The sequence below is a fragment of the Elephas maximus genome, chromosome 9 (assembly GCF_024166365.1).
Source record: "Elephas maximus indicus isolate mEleMax1 chromosome 9, mEleMax1 primary haplotype, whole genome shotgun sequence".
NCBI lineage: Eukaryota > Metazoa > Chordata > Mammalia > Proboscidea > Elephantidae > Elephas > Elephas maximus.
Genome location: NC_064827.1, coordinates 51,420,878 through 51,442,638, shown reverse-complemented (window position 1 = coordinate 51,442,638; position 21,761 = coordinate 51,420,878). Strand labels below are relative to the sequence as shown.

The 21,761-nt window shown below is 39.6% G+C and overlaps 1 protein-coding gene across 1 annotated transcript in view; it reads left to right on the top strand.

Moving 5' to 3' along the window:
- GRIN3A (glutamate ionotropic receptor NMDA type subunit 3A) overlaps positions 1 to 21,761 on the top strand; it is a 206,772-nt gene that overhangs the window by 83,334 nt on the left and 101,677 nt on the right. Inside the window, exon 3 of the mRNA XM_049896140.1 lies at positions 4,103 to 5,150. Within this exon, the coding sequence (XP_049752097.1) occupies positions 4,103 to 5,150 (1,048 nt within the window). The remainder of the gene's footprint in view (positions 1 to 4,102; positions 5,151 to 21,761) is intronic.

Below are 21,761 nucleotides of genomic sequence, written 5' to 3'. Positions count from 1 at the left end.
GAAAGGCTGGTGGTTCACATCCACTCAGAGGCACCTCAGAAGAATGGCCTGGTATCTGCTTCCAAAATGTCACTGCCAAGAAAACCCCATGGAGCTTAGTTCTACTTACTCTGCAACACATGGGTCACCATAAGTTGGAAACAACTCCATGGCAACTGTTTTATTTATTTTGGCGGGGGGGGGGGGGGGTTATCATTCCCTATGATCCACGTTCCAAATTTCTATTAAAGAAACTTTTCTTTCTTCTTTCTTATAGCCACATTGCTCTGTGGGCTTACACTGAGCTTATACTCAAGTAATAACTCCAGCAGATCTTGTTTGTATGACCTTTCATAACCCAAGTTTCACACATTCTTAGTAAGATATATAAACTAAATGCAATCCTGTGCATTTGGCCCATTTAAAGTCACTTCTTTTCTCTTTGAAGATTAAATATCTCTTGATTATACCATCTCCTTTCCATTCCTATTGCTATTACCTTAGCCCTTGCCACCTTAAACCTCTTACAAAACAAGCAGAGAGAGGGAAAGAAAAAGAAAGAAAGGGAGAGAAGGAAAGAAGCATTATCCCTCACCCGTGAAACTAGGTTTAGCCTCCCTCCTTCTTCCAAACCATATCCTAAAATCAAATCTGATGAACGTTTCCCTCCCCAGATAGAATCTCCTCAGTGGCTCCACATTGCTTTCATCGTAGCTTCAGACCTTTTGTCATCCATCCCCCACCCTCATCTCCAGCCTTATTTCTCACTACTTTGTATGTAGTGGTTAAGAGCTATGGCTGCTAACCAAAAGGTCAGCAGTTCAAATCTACCAGGTGCTCGTTGGAAACTGTATGCAGCAGTTCTACTCTGTTCTGCAGGGTCGTTATGAGTTGGAATCAACTTGACGGCAACGGGTTTGGTTTTCGTTTTGTTAACCTTCAGGTAGCTGTACTCTGTTGCCTCCAGCTTTTACACATGTATCTTCTTAGGTTTGCAGCATGGTTCTCCAGCTTCTGTTTCCAGCTGACTGTAACTCCTCCCTCAAGACTCAGCTGTGGCACCTCCTCCTCTAAGAAGCCTTCCTTGGCACCCCTACCATAGACTGGCAGATGCCCTTTATCTCCTTTCCGGTGGCACCTGGGTTGACCTCTATCATGACTCCCATTACACTGGTTTTGAATCATCTGTTCACTTTTCTTTCTCCCCATAACTAGATTTTGAGCTCTGTGAGAGCTCTAAGTGTGTCTTTCATCTCTGTAACCTTAGTGCTAAGAGCAGTGTCCAGTACTTGTATCAGTTTATCTTACCAATAAAATGATTTCAAATTTTTCTTTTTCTTGCTCATCCAAGAAGAGTCCAGAGCAAGAGAAAAGGGAACATGATAGAATTCAATTAGAGCAAAAGCAGCATCTCAATCATTTAGTCTTTTATCTAGTATACGAGAATTTAAGTGTTGTTACCCATTGTCATTACAAAAAGTAAATAGTTAAGGAGACTATGAATAAAAGCTATCAATGATATTTTGATTTGCCCTCACTGTGAGACTAAAGAAAAAAATAGGTACAAATGATCCATCATAAATGGGGATTCTCTGGAACCCAGCTTTTGTGTGTGTGTCAGTTACATAGTAAAATAAGCACTGGGTTTTCTGGTCTGGGAAAATTGAAGAATTTAGATCCTGATTGATTTGCCTTCCCATGACAGATGACCACCACAGAGGCCACTGAGCACTGTCCTTCAGTCACGGCCACCTTGAATGTTATTTACCGCCTTTAATGAGAAATGCGGCAGCTGGATGGCAGAAACAGTTAAGAATGTATGAAACCCTTCTACTCTGCATGCAAGAAGGGTCACCAGAATCAACTCAACAGCAACTAACAACATAATGAGGAGTGGGTTCTACTGGAATGAGGGAGTTTTATAATCTTTGAAAGATTTCTGAAGACTTCTACTGCCTTCTTCCCTAAGTTGGTTTAAGTATATAGTTAGTCAGATAATCTCTCAGGAGTCCTTCCAGTTAAAGAATCCATGATCATTAAGCCCCGAAGATTCTTAAAATAATGAAGGTTCCTTTTTCTACAAATTTCACTTTACTTTCCTGATCGCTAAATCAACCAAATGAAATTAAGCTATTTACTACTAACCATTTTGTTCCCTAGGCTATGTCAGCAAGTGTGGTGTATGTGTGTTTTAACAGATCTAAAAGTAGGGTGCTCATTAGAAACACAATTTCAGCCACCCTTCCCTTAGAGTACCTAGGTGATTATCAATTGATTCATCTGTATACTTTAATGATTTGGCTCCCTGCTTTTTTAGAGAAGAAGAAATTTGTTTTCAAATCTAAGATAACTGAGACTTCATTACTTTTTGCAAAACAAAACTCTTTTTAAGCAGTGGAGTCCCATTAGGGAGTGCTAGCATGAATAATTATCATTATGTCTAGTCTACCAAAATGAACAGTTTCCCTGCATTTAGTGATAGTAGAATCTTCAGGTGTGATTTACATTTATATCTCTAATGAAAATTAGTACATTCTTTACACTTCCTGATTTTTCTATGTCTCTTCTGTGGCAACACAACTTCTTACTGTTTTTATTCGCATTTGTAAATTACAGTAATGTTTTCGACAGGCAATGATGAATGTTTTCTGCTGAGAGTTTAGACTTGTACCCTCTGATTTCTAAAGAAAAGCCTTCTATGTTACATTCTGCATTTCAACTTAGTTTCTTTTCATTTGAAATGTGCCTTGAGTAGCCTTTATGGCTTTATCATAATGCAGTATTTTGTATCTCCAACCAGAAAAGTTCCATAAAAATACTTGGCAGTGTGACCTGGGGATACTTGAATGACATGAAATAATAGCTGCCATAGCTGGAACATTTGCTTCATGTCAGAGGATGTTGCATGTGCTTTACATGCATAATTTCCAACCCTTGTAACGGAGAAAGTATTATTTCCGTCGTTTTCCCGATGAAGAAACTGAAGCTTGTTGTTAGTTGCCATCAAGTTGGTTCTGACTCATGGTGACTGTGTATAAGAGAATTAAACATTGTCTGGTCCTGCGCCATCTTCCTGATTATCAGCATGTTTGAGTCTTCATGGATGAAAACAGAACTGAAGCTTCAAGCTAAGTAAATTGTCCAAGGGGCAATGCTGGAAGGTGACTGGGCCAATATTCAAATGCAAGTGTGTCTGATGCCAAAGCCTGGACCTTTGACACAGGCCATAATTAAGGACACACAGGTGCCACAAGCTTACAGGCCACCTTATCTTCCCAGACTCAGAACAGACAGAGGCCATGACCAAGTGTTTTCCTGTTTAGTCCAGATCAAACATACTGCTGGTGCCGTGGTTCACAGGGTTAACACAGGGTTAGGGATGACTATATCATTCAGTCGGTAATTTTTCTTTAGTTGACTTCTGGCAGATGCATTCTCTCAAGCCAGAGCCAATTGTTTTTGTCTAATGACTTAGAGGGTGGATAGCCTAAGGCTATCCTGAGAACTGCGAGTCTATTTATTGTCTTTTTCTTTGCTCCCTGCACAAGCTCCAACAGGCAGGTTTGACTGGCCACACAGTGACAGATTAGTGATTGTTTCCCCTCTACAAGGAGCAATATTTGAAAGAAGATTTTGGCTATTTTCTACTGCTATGAATGCAATTTTTAAGCAATTATAAAAGTTTACATGTATTTATTAAAACTCATTCCCCACAACAAAAATATTTATTGAGCAGATCTAGTTGCAATCAAATGTAGTGAAGGGTAGAAATTAACATGTTAAAGATGCCAAGAATCTCCATAACTCGGGAAATTGTGGGAATAGATAATTGACAGTTCACAACAGAAAACAATGCATCTCTTAACTAGAAATGAGGAGATTTGAAATAAGACCAAGAGTCAAATACCTGGCTCAGGTATTAGAACATGAGGGTGATATCATTCAATCACTCAGTGGAATAGGACTTATCTCCTGGAAGGAGTCCAGCTTATTAATTCCTTAAGAAATTATAGGCAATGCTAGAGTTTCTTTTTATTAATACAAAGAAGCAAGGAATAGCATTTCTTTCTGTCTCTTGCCTCACTTCTCTTCCTGACTTTTTGCCTTTGCTCCTCTTTGCCAGGTTTCTAGCCAACACCACTTTCAGAGGCCTCAGTGGTTCCATCAAAGTAAAAGGTTCCACCATCATCAGCTCAGAAAATAATTTTTTCATCTGGAATCTGCAACATGACCCCATGGGAAAGCCTATGTGGACTCGCTTGGGCAGCTGGCAGGGGGGGAAGATTGTCATGGACTATGGGATATGGCCAGAGCAGGCCAAGAGGCACAAAACCCACTTACAACACCCAAGTAAGCTACACCTGAGAGTGGTTACCCTGATTGAGCACCCATTTGTCTTCACACGGGAGGTAGATGACGAAGGCTTGTGCCCTGCTGGACAGCTCTGTCTAAACCCAATGACTAATGACTCATTCGTACTAGACAGCCTTTTTAGTAGCCTCCATAGCAGTAATGATACAGTGCCCACCAGATTCAAGAAGTGCTGTTATGGATATTGCATTGATCTACTGGAAAAGCTAGCAGAAGACATGAACTTTGACTTTGACCTCTATATTGTTGGGGATGGAAAGTATGGAGCCTGGAAAAATGGGCACTGGACTGGGCTGGTGGGTGACCTTCTGAGTGGAACAGCCCACATGGCAGTCACTTCCTTCAGCATCAATACTGCACGAAGCCAGGTGATAGATTTCACCAGCCCTTTCTTCTCCACCAGCTTGGGCATCTTAGTGAGGACCCGAGACACAACAGCTCCCATTGGAGCCTTCATGTGGCCACTACACTGGACAATGTGGCTGGGGATTTTTGTGGCTCTGCACATCACTGCCATCTTCCTCACTCTATATGAATGGAAGAGCCCTTTTGGTATGACTCCCAAGGGACGGAATAGAAGCAAAGTTTTCTCCTTCTCTTCAGCCTTGAATGTCTGTTATGCTCTCTTGTTTGGCAGAACAGTGGCCATCAAACCTCCAAAATGCTGGACTGGAAGGTTTCTAATGAACCTCTGGGCCATTTTCTGTATGTTTTGCCTTTCCACATACACGGCAAACTTGGCTGCTGTCATGGTAGGTGAGAAGATCTATGAAGAGCTTTCTGGAATACATGACCCTAAGGTAATACTTCTTTTACTCTAGCTTTCTCTCTTGTCCATTAAAACCCCATATGTGTATCTTATTCTATAGTACACCTGTGTTCTGTATAACACAAGAATATTCTCTCAGCCAACTATAGATAAAAAATAGATACTAGTCACAAAATCTATTGTCTGGTTGAACTACATATGTGTTTTATTAGATGGAACAAAAACAGTAAGGGGCTGTAGGAGGTGTTTGTTCTAGAGAAAGTCTTTCTGATAGAATATCCATTAGTGCAGCTTTTCCTTGTGTTATTTGACCACCTGAAAGAATAGTCAGGAAACAATCAGTTCTTACCTCCCTCGCACAAAGCATTTTCACCCAAAGCTAACTTCTTAAAATGATTAATTACTTCCCTTGGGAATTATTGGAAGTAAATAGCAGGCTCCACATTTTAAATAGCAAAGAATCCTTTTTCACCATCAAAAAATAGTAGAGTGGAAAAGACTTACGTTTTATCATAAGCACCCAAAGTCAACTGCTAGGGAACTCAATGGACGTAGAACAAGGAGTATTGAACTAACTGAGGTGGCATGTTTGGTTAGCTAAAGACTTGGTGTTGGTGTCAGAGGTATTCTCATTAAGTAAGGAAAGCTGTACAGCTGGCCACCTGGGGTTGAGAGGAGGGTGCCAGCAGTCACATTACATTGTCCAAGGAAGCTCAAGAAAATTGTCTCTCTAGGCTGCCTTTGATCCTAGATATCCCGTCTCAAGGTTAGAAGGGAGGGGGAAGATGGATATGCAGGTAAACAGGTAAAGCAATGGTGATACTCAGGTAAGGACAGTCATGTCTCTGTTCTCTCTACATTGCAACAGAGCTCCTTTCAGTGGTCGGGATATAGAAAACATAGTCCAACCCAGTGGAAATGGAGGGAAGAGGGCAATTGGAATAGGACTCAAGGGAGCAGCACAGTCATAGTGGCAGAAGTGTGTATGCATAGGACATACACAGTGAGAATTAAGGAAAGCTGCAATTCAGTGGGTACACCCAGGACACACCATGTTTAAAGCAACTTGAGCTAAGCTGAGCATTTCAAATTGTGAAATACCCATTATGCCTTTTCAAATGCCTGTATCACTCCAGATCTCAAAGTATTGAACCATTTGTCAGGAAACTTCTGTTAAGCACTAAAAAATTAATTTCATAGAGCATCCATAAATAAGATAGCTGCAACAGTCTTTAGCAAGTGATGGAGTGACTCGGGGCTGGTGACAGCTTTGGAGAATTCTCATAGATGGTTTGAAGTAGGACATAATGTCTGTTTTGTAACCAAAAGAATATGAGAAATTTAACCTGTATACTGCAAACTTCCCGGTAAGTGACGTTAACCTCGTGAAAGGAAGGATTCAGCTAACAATGGCTCACTGACTGGGCGAGGATTTATGTTACTCCTAAATGAACACTCAGGGCTTTATGCTGTGACTCAGCATTCAGTGAACACAAATAAGCTCTTTAGCATAAACAAATGTGCCACCCTAAAGAGAGATTTTGATAACACTTCAGCATCCAGACTCTGCACCACTTTTAGAGTAAACCACCATTTATTCTTTGCCCCAGGAAGTCTGCAAATCTCCCTAAGGTTCAGTCTTGTTAGAGGCTTACTCATATTTTTTGCAAGAGTATTGCCAAAGTGACTCTTAAATTGCAAACTCAAGTAGAAACAAATCAGTTCGATATAGTACTAAAAAAAAAATCTGATAAATGCCACATTGTTGTAGAGCTTCCAGATTTACCACAATACTGCCTAGAGTTTTATTAAGCAGAAACGAGGTTTGCCATAATTAAGATACAGATGCTATATATGAGAAATCTAAACCAACGATTATTTTAGGGGGTTAAGAAGAACATCATAATGGTGAAGCATAAAGAGCAGTAACAATTTTTTAAGCTAAAACACAACAAACATTCCAACCCCACCTCTACCAGAATAAAGAGGTGAAATTTTTACAAATCTAACCCAGCCCACAAAACAAAGTCAGCTGTATTGGACAAAGTCAACTTTGTGTTAAAATTAGTAAACTGTTAATGAAGAAGGACAAGCCTAAACCTAAGCCATTTTTAATTTGATATAAAAAATGAATTTCTGCCAAGATTCCCAGTAAATTTACAATCTTTACAAGTGTTGTTTCTGTGCTAAAAGGCTCTCATTTATAGGTTTTTGTTTCTTTGTTTGTTGTTTTTCTAAGTACACCCAGATTATTTAGCTAACTATATTTGACATCTGTACTTTTTGGGGATAAGGTTGATGAATAAATTTTTCGGTTTTCATCCAGATATGCAATATTATATAGACTATATAATGTCCTCACCCTCCCACAGATAGATGTGATAAAAATAATTCCCATACCTCTTCTGCCATGTAACCCCTCCAGGCACTTAGTGTTTATTCTTAACTGTACTGGAATTACTCACATACGGGCTTTTCGCTCTTACCAATACTAAATTCCTTGAGGGCTGCTCCTTTTTCGTACACTAACTTACATGGAGAAGTTCAAAGATAAGTATGTCAAATAATATAGCTCAAGTCAAATAGGAGGGAAAAGACATAAATGCAACACAAGGAGAAACAACTTAGAAAGTTATAAACATACCAAAGTTTAGATGCATTTGAAGTACCATGGGAATTCTGGGGACAGTCACTTTTAACTCAGTGCATCAGGAGAAAGCTTAATTAATAAAATCTGTGCTTACTCTTCAAAACCCTGGTGATGTAGTGGTTAAGTGCTAAGGCTGCTAACCAAAAGGTTGGCAGTTCAAATCCACCAGGAGCTCCTTGGAAACTCTATGGGGCAGTTCTACTCTGTCCTATAGGGTCACTATGAGTCGGAATCGACTTGACAGCAATGGGTTTGTTTTTTTTTTGGTGCTTATTTCTTGAAGAATACTTAGAATTTGGACATGTGGGACAGAGGGCGAGGAAGGGGCATTCCAAGCAAAGGGACAGAATGAACTGTGTGGAGTTGGAAAGTATAGTATAGCAGGATATCTTGAAGAGTTCCATGTAGCCGGAGTCACTGGGTGGTGCAAATGGTTAATGTGCTCAGCTGGATGGTTGCCACCCAGAAGCTCCTTGGAAGAAAGGCCTGGTGATCTACTTCAAAAAATCAGCCATTGAAAATCCTGTGCAGCACAGTTCTACTCTGACACACATGGGGTCACCATGAGTTGGAGTTGGCACCAACTGGTTTGCTGGTCCATTTAGTCACAGCCTATATTACATGAAAGGAAAGAGATGACAGCTAAGTAAAAAAAAGTAAGTTAGGTTCAGACAATGGAGGATCTTTAACATTAGGCTGAGACAAGTGGACTTCATCTGACAGTAGAGATCTATTGATACTTTTGAACAGTGGAATAGCAGAATGAAGCAGGGTCCTTTTGGAATGACTGCTTTGGCAACAACATGTAGACAACATTGGAAAATACAGGAAGAGAGTTGAAATTACGGCTGTGATCGCTGATGGAAGGAGGAAAGGCTGCAAGAAATAGTGTAGTCATCATATCAGCAGGACTTGGCAGTTAATGGAGTGTGGGAGGCAACAAGGAGTCAGGCTCTCCAGTTGCAGCCCTGAGTGTCGGAGAAGATGATAATCCGTTCATGAAAGCAGAAAAGGCAGTTTATGGGCTAGAAAATATGCTGATCAGTTCAGAGTCTTACATGGCCTTTTAAAATCTGTTTTGAATACCCAGGTCCAATCCAGCAGGTATTAGGAAACATGGAGCCAGGGCTCAGGCGTGTGATTGAAGCTAGTGGGAATCCTGGGCAGAGAGGTGATGCTATGTATTGAAGGAGGTAGGCAGAAAAACTGCTGTTGGGAGAAAAACACCCGGCATAAAGAGTCCCAGGGAGTTGCAGTATAGGATTTGTAGAGAGGTGAGGTGGAAGATAAAGAGATAAAGGTGCCCTGAAGCAAAGTCATGCAGGCCTTTGAATGCCATTCTATAGATAGAGTTTTGACTCTTTGAGATGAAGATTGATATGAGTTCACCTGCTGGGTCTAGCTGCTTGCCAGTAGTTGTCAGAGAGGGGGACAGAGGCTGATCAGTGCCCAGTCCAAACCATGGGAATTAGCATTTGTCTATGTGTCTGTGTGTTTTAATATCTGGTGAAACTGAATTTATGTAGTTTACTTTTTTCCAGTATTTTTAAAATTTCATTTTCATTTTTCAAGCTCATTTGATAGCATTGCAGTTCTCATCTCCTATCATTTACAGAGACATCCCAAATCTGTGGTTCTTTTGGAGTATTTGTTTCAAAATCTCAATGGGAGGTGATGTGTCATACAGAGTATTGTTTAAATTTTGAGTGTTCTTCCATCCTGGACACATTGTCTATCTCATTTCTCTTCATATTCTTTCATCCCCCTTATCTCCCAGACACCAGAAGGGTTTTGCCTTGTACCATGCTGCAATTTTCATTCCGTTTTCACTACTCACAGCTCAGTTAATTCACCTGAGGCAACATTTTCCTGTGCCTGCACATGAATGCTCTTGAACGCTCTGCCTCCTTCTTGTCTCTTCTAGCTCTTCTTTAGTTATTCAGGAGAATCTCAACAAGTCTGTGTGTGTGTGTTACAATGGTATACCCCAAAACTTTGAGCATAGCAACTCACAGACTTCCCTAGGAGCATTTTCTTAAGACGTGAACTTCAAAGAATTGATGCCTTCAGCCCCTAAAGACCATCTAGTCACTCCAATCTGAAAAAGGGACTCACAGGTCTCTATTCTTTTCTTAAACCTGCTTTTCTGATATATATAATATTTAAAATTATAATAACAGTATTTCCTTACCTTCCTAAATAGTTTATATTTCCAGCCCTAAATTTTGGCTATGGGTTTTTTGTTTTCAGTCTTGGAAGCTAAACACCACTTATAAAATCTTTCTCCAGGAATATGTGTTTGGATGAAAGCCTGTTGACGTCTACAGTAAGATTTGTGGTGTGTATTTATACATGGTCTTTCGGAAAATTGAGTCCTGGCTGCATAAGTATCTGTAACTATGATATCAGATAACTTATAATGAATGTAATAGCTCCATTTTTCTTCTTGATCATAATTGTTTAGCATGTTGACTATACATTTAACACAATTAATAAAACTGTTAAGAATTAAGAGTGCTAACATTTTATCACCATTTCAGAATTGAGTTTAATTGGCTTCAGCCAACTGCTTTGAATCAGAAATAAAATTAAAAGCAAAAAGCTGAACAGGACAGACCAATTTATGATTCACCACATGTTGACGCAGCCAAGGGAGACTGGGATTTTTTTTTTTTTTTTTCTCTAATAGGGGTCGGAGGGAAGGAATAATCTTGTTGCTGACTGGTCCTGCAGATAACCCCAAGGGAGAGGGACTGGCCTGCTGTGCAAATGAAATCCAAAAGGATGGTTCTGTCCTCACTTAACTAAACTATTTTTTGCCAGAATAATTTATTTTATACTAAAAGTAATAGATGTAGCTTCTCACAGCCTCCCACCATCCCTTCTGGGAGGTAAGTGCCATGCTTCAAAGTGGGTGGGCTCTTGAAGCATGAGACCATGAAACCACAAATTTATGAGCAATATATTTAATAGAGCTTATTTGGGTATTTCTCTAACATAAAACTAGCACTATTCATTATAGGCGATACAGAAAATAGAGTAAAGTAGACAGCTGGAAGCAAGCACCCATTGCCTCATCATCCAAAGTCATTTCCTCTTAGCATTTTGGGATGATTGACAGGTGGATGCAGACTGCTCTATTATTTTATTCAACCAGATCTCCATTTGCTCTCTGTGGTCTAAGGAGTAGATCTGAGCATTCATAGAACCTTCCAGTCATTGACATTAATTCTGCTGGGGTATAAGACAGGATGAGAAAATCATTTTGCAAATTACAGAGTACACTGAAAAATAAAGCCCCACCTCCCTCACAGAGTTGGATTGACCCATTTGAGAGGCTACATGAGCCCTCAAAACAAGCAATTTGCTGATTTTAAAGTGCTTTTTAGTTCTTTTCCCGCTTCTGTGTCTCTGGTATAAAAAAACAAAAATTCCAGCTCCTTAGAGGAGGTAAGAGGTTACCATCATTTTTGTACAGGCAAATTACAGTGAAGCTTTTAGAAGAACACTCCTGGTGAACATTCAAGTAAATATCAAAAATTAAATAGACCTGCTGTGAAGGCAAGAGCAAACTGTAACCAGAAATATTGAAGTAAAGGGCACGGGCATGATCCCAGTAGGGAATGAGAAGCAGTTCCCAAGATAATGAAAACCACATTTATTGGTCTTCATATTACAGCACATTGCTGTTCAATAAAAAATATATATGAATTCATATAATAAAAGCTGGCCACAAACTATGGAGGAGTGCTAGGCACACAAGACACTGAAAAGGGAGCTTGAGGTGAGGGGAAAGAAAACTGAAACACACCAAACCATTCAGTTGCTCATTCATGATTTATCCAATAACTGCAACTTCTTCTCTAGGCACTGTGCTTGGTGGCTGGGAATTTTGTAGTGAGTGAAATAGATACTGTCCTTGCAACAGGGTGCTTAGTGGGAAAGAGACATTAATCAAAAGAGCCCAAGGATGCCCTTTATCACCACTCTTATTCAACATTGTGCTGGAAGTCCTAGCCAGAGCACTTAGGCTAGATAAAGAAATAAAGGGCATCCAGATTGGCAAGGAAGAAGTCAAAGTATCTCTGTTTGCAGCTGACATGATCCTATACACAGAAAACCCTAAGAAATCTTCCAGAAAACTACTGAAATTAATAGAAGAGTTCAGCAGAGTATCGGGATACAAGATAAACATACAAAAATCAGTTGGATTCCTCTACACCAACAAAAAGAACGTAGAAGAGGAAATCGCCAAATCAATGCCATTTACAGTAGCCCCCAAAAAGATAAAATACTTAGGAATAAATCTTACCAGAGATGTAAAAGACTTATACAAAGAAAACTACAGTACACTTCTGCAAGAAACCAACAGAGACTTACATAAGTGGAAGAACATACCTTGCTCGTGGATAGGAAGACTTAACATTATAAAAATGTCTGTTCTACCAAAAGCAATCTATACATTTAATGCAATTCCGGTCCAAATCCCAAGGACATTCTTTAGTGAGATGGAGAAACAAATCACCAATTTCATATGGAAGGGAAAGAGGCCCCAGATAAATAAGGCATTACTGAAAAAGAAGAACAAAGTGGGAGGCCTTCCTTTACCTGATTTTAGAACCTATTATACTGCCATAGTAGTCAAAACAGCCTGGTACTGGTACAACAACAGATACATGGACCAATGGAACAGAATTGAGAATCCAGACATAAATCCATCCACATATGAGCACTTGATACTTGACAAAGGCCCCAAAACAGGTAAATGGGGGAAAGACAGCCTTTTTAACAAATGGTGCTGGCATAACTGGATATCCATCAGCAAAAAAATGAAACAAGACCCATACCTCACTCCATGTGCAAAAACGAGCTAAAAATGGATCAAAGACCTAAATATAAAATCTAAAACGATAAAGGTCATGGAAGAAAAAATAGGGACAACGTTAGGAGCCCTAATACATGGCATAAACAGTATACAAAACATTATAAAGAACGTAGAAGAAAAACTAGATAACTGGGAGCTCCTAAAAATCAAACACTTATGCTCATCCAAAGACTTCATCAAAAGAGTACAAAGACTACCTACAGACTGGGAAAAAATTTTTAGCTATGACATTTCTGATCAGCACCTGATCTCTAAAATCTACATAATACTGCAAAAACTCAACTGCAAAAACACAAATAACTCAATTAAAAAATGGGCAAAACATATGAATAGACACTTCACTAAAGAAGACATTCAGGTAGCTAACAGATATGTGAAGAAATGTTCACGATCATTAGCCATTAGAGAAATGCAGATCAAAACTACAATGAGATTTCATCTCACTCCAACAAGGCTGGCATTAATCCAAAAAACACAAAATAATAAATTTTGGAGAGGCTGTGGAGAGATTGGAACACTTCTACACTGCTGGTGGGAATGTAAAATGGTACAACCACTTTGGAAATTGATTTGGCGCTTCCCTTCCTTAAAAAGCTAGAAATAGAACTACCCATACAATCCAGCAATCCCACTCCTTGGAATATATCCTAGAGAAATAAGAGCCTTTACACAAACAGATATATGCACACCCATGTTTATTGCAGCACTGTTTACAATAGCAAAAAGATGGAAACAACTAAGGTGCCCATCAACGGATGAATGGGTAAATAAATTATGGTATATTCACACAATGGAATACTACACATCGATAAAGAACAGTGAGGAATCTGTGAAACATTTCATAACATGGAGAAACCTGGAAGGCATTATGCTGAGCGAAATTAGTCAGTTGCAAAAGGACAAATATTGTATAAGACCACTATTATAAGAACTTGAGAAATAGTTTAAACTGAGAAGAAAACGTTCTTTTGTGGTTACGAGAGGGGGGAGGGAGGAAGGGTGGGAGAGGGGTATTCACTAATTAGACAGTAGATAAGAACTACTTTAGGTGAAGGGAAAGACAGCACACAATACAGGGGAGGTCAGCACAATTGGACTAAACCAAAAGCAAAGAAGTTTCCTGAATAAACTGAATGCTTCGAAGGCCAGTGTAGCAGGGGCAGGGGTCTGGGGACCATGGTTTCAGGGGACATCTAAGTCAACTGGCATAATAAAATCTATTAAGAAAACATTCTGCATCCCACTTTGAAGAGTGGCGTCTGGGGTCTTAAACGCTAGCAAGCAGCCATCTAAGATGCATCAATTGGTCTCAACCCACCTGGATCAAAGGAGAATGAAGAACACCAAGGACACAAGGTGATTAAGAGCCCAAGAGACAGAAAGGGCCACATGAACCAGCGACTACATCATCCTGAGACCAGAAGAACTAGATGGTGCCCGGCTACAACCGATGACTGCCCTGACAGGGAACACAACAGAGAACCCCTGAGGGAGAAGGAGAGCAGTGGGATGCAGACCCCAAATTCTCATAAGACCAGACTTAATGGTCTGACAAATGGTTAATGTGCTTGGCTACTAACTGAAACGTTGGGAGTTCAAGTCTACCCAGAGGCACCTCAGAAGAAAGGCCTGGAGACCTACTTCCAAAAAATCAGCCATCAAAAACCTTATGAAGAGAGGGAGTCCAAGATGACAGAGCAGTCAGGTGCTTCATGTCATACCTCTCAAAAAAAACTCATTGCCATTGAGTCAATTCTGACTTATAGGAACCCTATACAAAGACCCAAAAAAACAAGCAAATCAGATATATGGACAGTCTAGGAAACTTAAGCATCAAAGGCAAGGCCGAAGAATCAGACTGAGCAGCAATGGGAAGGAGAAACAATTCAAAAACAGCAGAAATGAAGAATTACGGATTACCGGCACCCTGCTAGCTGTACTGCAGAAGTCAGACATGCTGAGACAAGTAGCAGCATCCCCAGCCAAAACCCACCCCACCTGGTGCAGCTCAGCAGAAGCAACTCTGCACACATCCCCAGAGTCAGCCGGGAGTGATTCCAGCCCTGTGAAAGTTAAGTACACCCATCCAACCCACGACACACTCCCCTCTCTGCCAAAGCCCCACTGGCCAAGGAGCACTCCACCCCTCCTCACATATACCCCTCCCAACTCTGACACCAGTCTGGCAGCATTCGTCACCACCATGTCCCCTAAGCCAGGAACTCACGGCTCTGGTCTGTAGGTGCCCATCCCTTAGCCCAACCACCAGTGCTGGGGGTCCACAGATTTCCAGCACCCTCAACACCCTCCAATCACCTGCACCAGTGCCTTGCTGGCTGAGCCAGCACAGTGTGGCCAAATTGGGTCAAGGTGGGAAGTGTTCCCAGCTGAGGCCTACTTTGCTTACAGCAGCAGACCTGTGGCATTTGACACCACCCTGCTCCCTAAGCTGGTAACTCCCCACCTGGCCCAAGGTACCACCACGTCACCAGCCACTGGCACAGAGGGCCTATGAACTTACAGTGCCATGACCCCCTCTGATCACCCATGTCAGTGCTTTGCTGGTCAAGTCAGTGCAACGCAGCCAAATTGGATCAAGGTGGGCTACATTCCCAGCTAAAGCCCACTTCACCTACAGCAGTTAAGCGGAAGCTGCAGACCTGTGGTATTCACCACCACCCCACCCCTTAAGATAGGAGCTCAACCACTCATGCCAAGGGGCTGAGGGCTAGCAGTACTGCCCACTCCATCTAGCCACCCATGATGTGGACCTGAGGACTGGTGGTACCCCCGAATCCTTCCGGTCGAAGGCACCAGGTGCCCAAAGACCAGCTGCACAACTTCCCCCATGGTGCACTCTAGGAGACAGGGGCATACTCTCCAACCAAGCACCTGTGGGAAACCAGCATCCCCCTGCCTCTCTCCCATATTGTCCCCCACTGCAGCCAGAGGCTTGTGTCTGCTCCCAACACCCACACACAGATCTGTTGGTGAGAGTCTCCACACCAGCCACCTGGCAGCTGACAACCTGAACCCCTTTGCTCTCACCATCCAGCAAATAGCAGAATGTACACATGACACCTGACCCAACAACCAGGGAGAATACCCCCTGCACCCACAGTCAGGTGATCAGCAGGACAGATACATCACCTCACCAGAAACACCACCTACATCATCAGCACTGCAAGAACGGTGAACAGGGACCCATGCTCACACAACTAGTCACTGCTCTGCCCACCTGGAGACAGGAGGTAAGAACTTTAGATTAGTGACCAGAGTAGCACACACACCAAGCCTACTTGAATACTTCAAAAAAAAAAAAAATTCAGGATTCAAGAAACAAGCATACAATAAATAAATATACTAACTTCTTGATGTCTCAGAGACAACAGACAATACCAAATCACATAAAGAAGCAGGACAAGATGGCTATAGCAAGACAACAAAATAACCAGAAAACCTTCCCAATGAAGATAAGGCAATGGAACTACCTGACAAAGAATTCAAAAGACTAATACACAGAGCTCTCCAAGAGATTAAGAAAGAGATCAGGAAAAACACAGACAAAACAAAGGAAAACACAGACAAAGCAATAGAAGAATTCAAGAAAACAATACAAGAACAAAATTACAGAATAAATAGGCTACTAGAAACCATACTAAACAGCAACAAGAAATCCAAAAGATTAACAATAGAATTTCAGAATTAGACAACTCAAAGAAGGACATAGGAGCAGAATTCAGACAATGGAAGACAGAACTGGTGAGATTGAAGACAAATCCCTTGACACCAATTTGAGGAAAAATAAGAAAAAAAAGAAGAAAGCTTAAGAATTATGTAGGACACTATCAAGAGGAAAAACTTACATGTGATTGGAGTTCCAGAACAGATGGGATTAATGGAAAACACAGAATTGTTGAAGATTTGCTGGCAGAAAACTTCCCTAATGTCATGAAAGATGAGAAAATATCTGTCCAAGAAGCTCAACAAAGCCCATACAGGATAGACCCCAAAAGAAAGTCACCAAGACGTATCATAATCAAACTTGCCAAAATCAAGGACAAAGAAAGAAACTTGAGAGCAGTTAGGGGAAAACAAAAAGTCACCTTCAAAGGAGAACCAATTAGACTAAACTTTGAATACTCAGCAGAAACCATGCAGGCAAGAAGGCAATGGGATGACATATACAAAACCTTGAAGGAAAAAAACTGCCATTCAAGAATTACATGTCCAGCAAAATTGCCTCTCAAATATGATGGTGAAATTAGGACATTTCCAGATAAACAGAAATTAAGAGAATATGTAAAAACCATACCAAAATTACAAGAAATATTAAAGGGAGTCTTCCAGTTAGAGAACCAACAACGGCAGACAACAATTCAAGATTAGGACACAGCATAGATCAACCAGATACCAACCGAGGTAGGGAATTCTCAAAAATAAATCACCTAGAAGACTGAAAATGGGGAACAAGAGATGTTGATTATATAAACAATGATGTCAAAAAAATAAATAAAAAGGGGGAATAAACTGTGTAGTTATAGAATTTCCATATTGACAGGAAGACTGATTTTTTTGTTTTGTTTAGAATTTTAGATGTTCATTTTAAAATAAGATTGCTGCAGGCAAGAATGAAACAGAACTTCTGGTAAATTATATATCTCAGGAAAATATTGGATAGATTTGAGAAAAAAGCAAACTTAGAGGTCCATGGGCTTCATTTCACTCTTGTGAAGGCTAAATAGGTGGTAGGATAACACCACTTTTCTTCCACAAAAGAGCAATCTCTTCCTTCAAGGCTGAAATCCTTTCTGCCTGGACTTGGATCAACTCAGTGACTTTCTCTTTTGCCACAATATCCACTCTCCGAGGGCCCTGGAAGACATTGCCCTGCTGGTTCTGTAGTGTATTCAATCGAGAATCAAGCTGCTGCTTCTCAATACATAAATCATCCATTTGATGAAGTTTTCTGATGTGTTCTTTTGTCTTCATCATCAGTTCTCATCACATTTGAACAATCCTTGCCTACCAGTTTGGGGAGATGTAAAATGTATTAAATGAATAAGAAAAGAAATAGAGAAAAATGAGCATCGAAATTTGGTCAAAACCGTAAGGCAAATGGAGGAATATGCACATATGACGATGCAATCAGAGGTCAATGTAGTTAAACATATAAATGTAAGCATGCTGAAGAAAAAAAGACTGGTTTAAACTTAGGAAAATAAAGGTAAATTTCAAGGTAACCACAAAGGAAGCTAACAAACCTACCCATAAAAAAAAGAAGAAAAAGACTCAACAAACACAAAATCAACAATAATGAAAGAAGGGATAAGAAAACCCATAAACAAAAAGAATTCAGCACAGAAAATTAACTGGAACAAAGAAACTTTCAACACCACTTAAAAAACAGCAGCAACAACAACAAAATGACAGCAGTAAATTCATACTTTCCAATAATTGCACTCAATCTAAATGGCTTAAATGCACCAGTAAAGAGACAGAGAGTGGCAGAATGGATTAAAAAACACAATCCATCTATATGCTGTCTACAAGAGTCACACATAAGACACAGACATAAACAAACTAAAACTCAAAAGAATAGAAAAAAATATATCAACCAAATAATAACCTAAAAAAGAGCAAGAGTAACAATAAAGCAAAATCTACCATAAAGGATAATGAAGAACACTATATGAGGAAGGAAAAGGGTCAATACACCAGAAGGATATAACCATAATAAATATACACATGCCCACTGACAGGGCTCCAAAATACATAAAACAAACCCTAATAGCACTGAAAAGAAAAATAGTTCCACAATAATAGTAGGAGATTTCAACACACTACTTTTGATGACGGACAGAACATCTAGAAAGAAACTCAGTAAAGATACAGAAAGTCTAAATGCCACAATCAACCATCTTGACCTCATAGATACACACAGGACACTCCACCCAACAGCAGCAAAGTATGCATTATTTTCTAGCGCGCATGGAACATTCTCCAGGATAGACCAAATTTTCAGCAACAAAGCAAGTCTTAACAAAATCCAAAATGTCGAAATAACACAAAGCATCTTCTCTGATCACAACACCATAAAAGTTGACATCAATAACAATAATAGCAAGGAAAAAAATCAAATACACTGAAACTGAACAACACCTTGCTTCAAAACTATTGGGCAATACGAGAAATCAAGGATGGAATTAAAAAAAAAAATCTTAAATGAGAACGAAAACACTTCTTACCAAAACCTTTGAGACAGAGCAAAAGCTGTGCTTAGAAGTCAATTTAGAGCAATAAACACACCCATCAAAAAAGAAGAAATGACCGAAATTGAAACATTAACCCTACAACTCGAACTATTAGAAAAAGCAGCAAAAGTCACCGGAAGAAATGAAATAATATTACAGAAGAAATAAATGAAACAGCAGACAGAAAAACAATACAAAGAACAAAAAAGAACAGAAGTTTGTTCTTTGAAAGGATCAACAAAATCAACTAACCATTGGCCAAATTGACAAAAGAGAAACAAGAGAGGAAACAAACCAAACAAGAAATGAGATGGGTGATATCACAACAGAATCAACTGAAATAAAAAGGATCATAACAGAATACTATAAACAATTGTACTCCAACAAATTTGAAAACAGAAAATGGATAAATTTCTAGAAATGCACTACATACCTAAGCTAACACAAACTGAGGAAGAAAAACTAAACAGACCCATAACAAAAGAAGAGATTGAAGATGTAATTAAAAAAAAAAAAAACTCCCACCAAAAAAAAAGCACTGACCCAGACAGCTTCACTGGAGAATTCTACCAAGCTTTCAGAGAAGAACTCACACCAATACTACTCAAACTATTTCAGAGTGCAGAAAAAGAAGGAATACTCCCAACTCCATTCTATAATGCCATTATAACCCCAATACCAAAGCTAGGAAAAGACACCACAAACAAAAAACTACAGCCCAATATTTCTTATGAATATAGACGCAAAAACTCAACAAAATTCTAACCAGTAGAATTCAACAGCATATCAAAAATAGAATACATCATGGCCAAGACAGATTCAAACCAGATATGCAAGGAAGATTCAACATTAGAAAAACAATGTAATCCACAACATAAATAAAACAAAAGAATAACATGATCATCTCGATCGATACAGAAAAGGCATTTGACAAAGTCCAAGACCTTTTCCTGGCAAAAAAGAACTCTCAGCAAAATAGGAATAGAAGGGAAATTCCTTGACATAATAAAGGACATTTATACAAAATCGACAGCCAACATCATTCTTAATGGAGAAAGGCTGAAAATGTTCCCCTTGGGAGCAGGAACAAGACAAGGATGCCCTTTATCACTACTCTTATTTAACATTGTGCTGGAAGTCCTAGCTAAGAGCAACAAGGCAAGAAAAAGAAAAAAAGGCATCCAAATTGGTAAGGAAGAGGTAAAACAATCCCTATTCACAGATGGTATGATTCCATACATAGAAAACCCCGAAGAATTCACACGAAAGCTACTGGAACTAAGAGAAGATTTCAGCAAGGTAGCAGGATACAAGATTAACGTACAAAAATCAGTTGGATTCTTCTTCTTCAACAAAGAGAACCTCAAAAAGGAAATCAGGAAATCAATACCTTTCACAATAGCCCCCAAGAAGGTAAAATACTTAGGAATAAATCTAACCAGGGACATAAAAGACCTATACAAAGAAAACAACAAAACACTACTGCAAGAAACCAAAAGAGACCTACATAAATGGAAAAACATACCATGTTCATGGATAGGAAGACTCAACATTTTGAAAATGTCAATACAACCCAAAGCGATCTACAGATATAATGAAACCCCAATTCAAATTCCAACAGCATTCTTTAACTATATGGAGAAACAAATCACCAACTTTATATGGAAAAGGAAGAGGTCCCAGATAAGTAAAGCGTTATTTAAGAAGAATGAAGTGGGAGGCCTCACACTACCTGATCTTAGAACCTACTATACAGCCATGGTAGTCAAAACAGCCTGGTACTGGTACAATGACAGACACATAGACCAGTGGAACGGAATTGAGAACTCAGATGGAAATCCATTCATCTACAAGCAGCTGATATTTGACAAAGGCCCAAAATTCATTAAATGTGGAGAAGACAATCTCTTCGACAAATGGTGCTGGTATAACTGGAAGTCCGTTTGTGAAAAATTAAACAGGATCTGTACCTCACACCATACACAAAAACTAAAAATGTATCAAAGACCTAAATATAAAACCAAAGTGATAGAGATCATGGGAAAAAAATGGAACAACGTTAGGGGCCCTAACACATGGCATAAATAGAATACAAACCATAACTAACAATGAAACTGGGTAACTGGGAACTCCTAGAAATTAAACACTTATGCTCATCAAAAGACTTCACCAAAAGAGTAAAAAGAACCTTCAGACTGGAAGAAACTTGGCTATGACATATCCCACAAGGGTCTTATCTCTAAAATCTACTAAATACTTCAACACTGCAACAAAAAAAAAAAAGCCTAATAATCCAGTTTAAAAATGGGCAAATGATATGAACAGACACTTCACCAAAAAAGACATTCAGACGGCTAGCAGATACATTAAGGAAAGCTCATGATCATTAACCATTAGAGAAATGCAAATCAAAACTGCAATAAGATACCATCTTACCCCAACAATACAGGCAGTAATTAAAATAAATAAATAAATGTTGGAGAGGTTGCGGGGAGATTGGAACCCTCATGCACTGCTGGTGGGAATGTAAAATGGTACAATCACTATGAAAAAGATATGCCACCCCCTTAAAAAGCTAGAAATAGAAATACCATACGATCCAGCAATCCCACTCCTACTAATGTATACTAGAGAAATAAGAGCTGTTACATGACTAGGAATATGCACACCCATGTTCATTGCAGCAGTATTCACAATAGCAAAAGGATGTAAACAACCAGAGTGGCCATCGACAGATGAATGGATGAACAAATTATGGTACATGCACACAGTGGAATACTACAAAGTGATAAAGAACAATGATGAACCTGTGAAACATCTCACAACGTGGATGAATCTGGAGGGCATTATGCT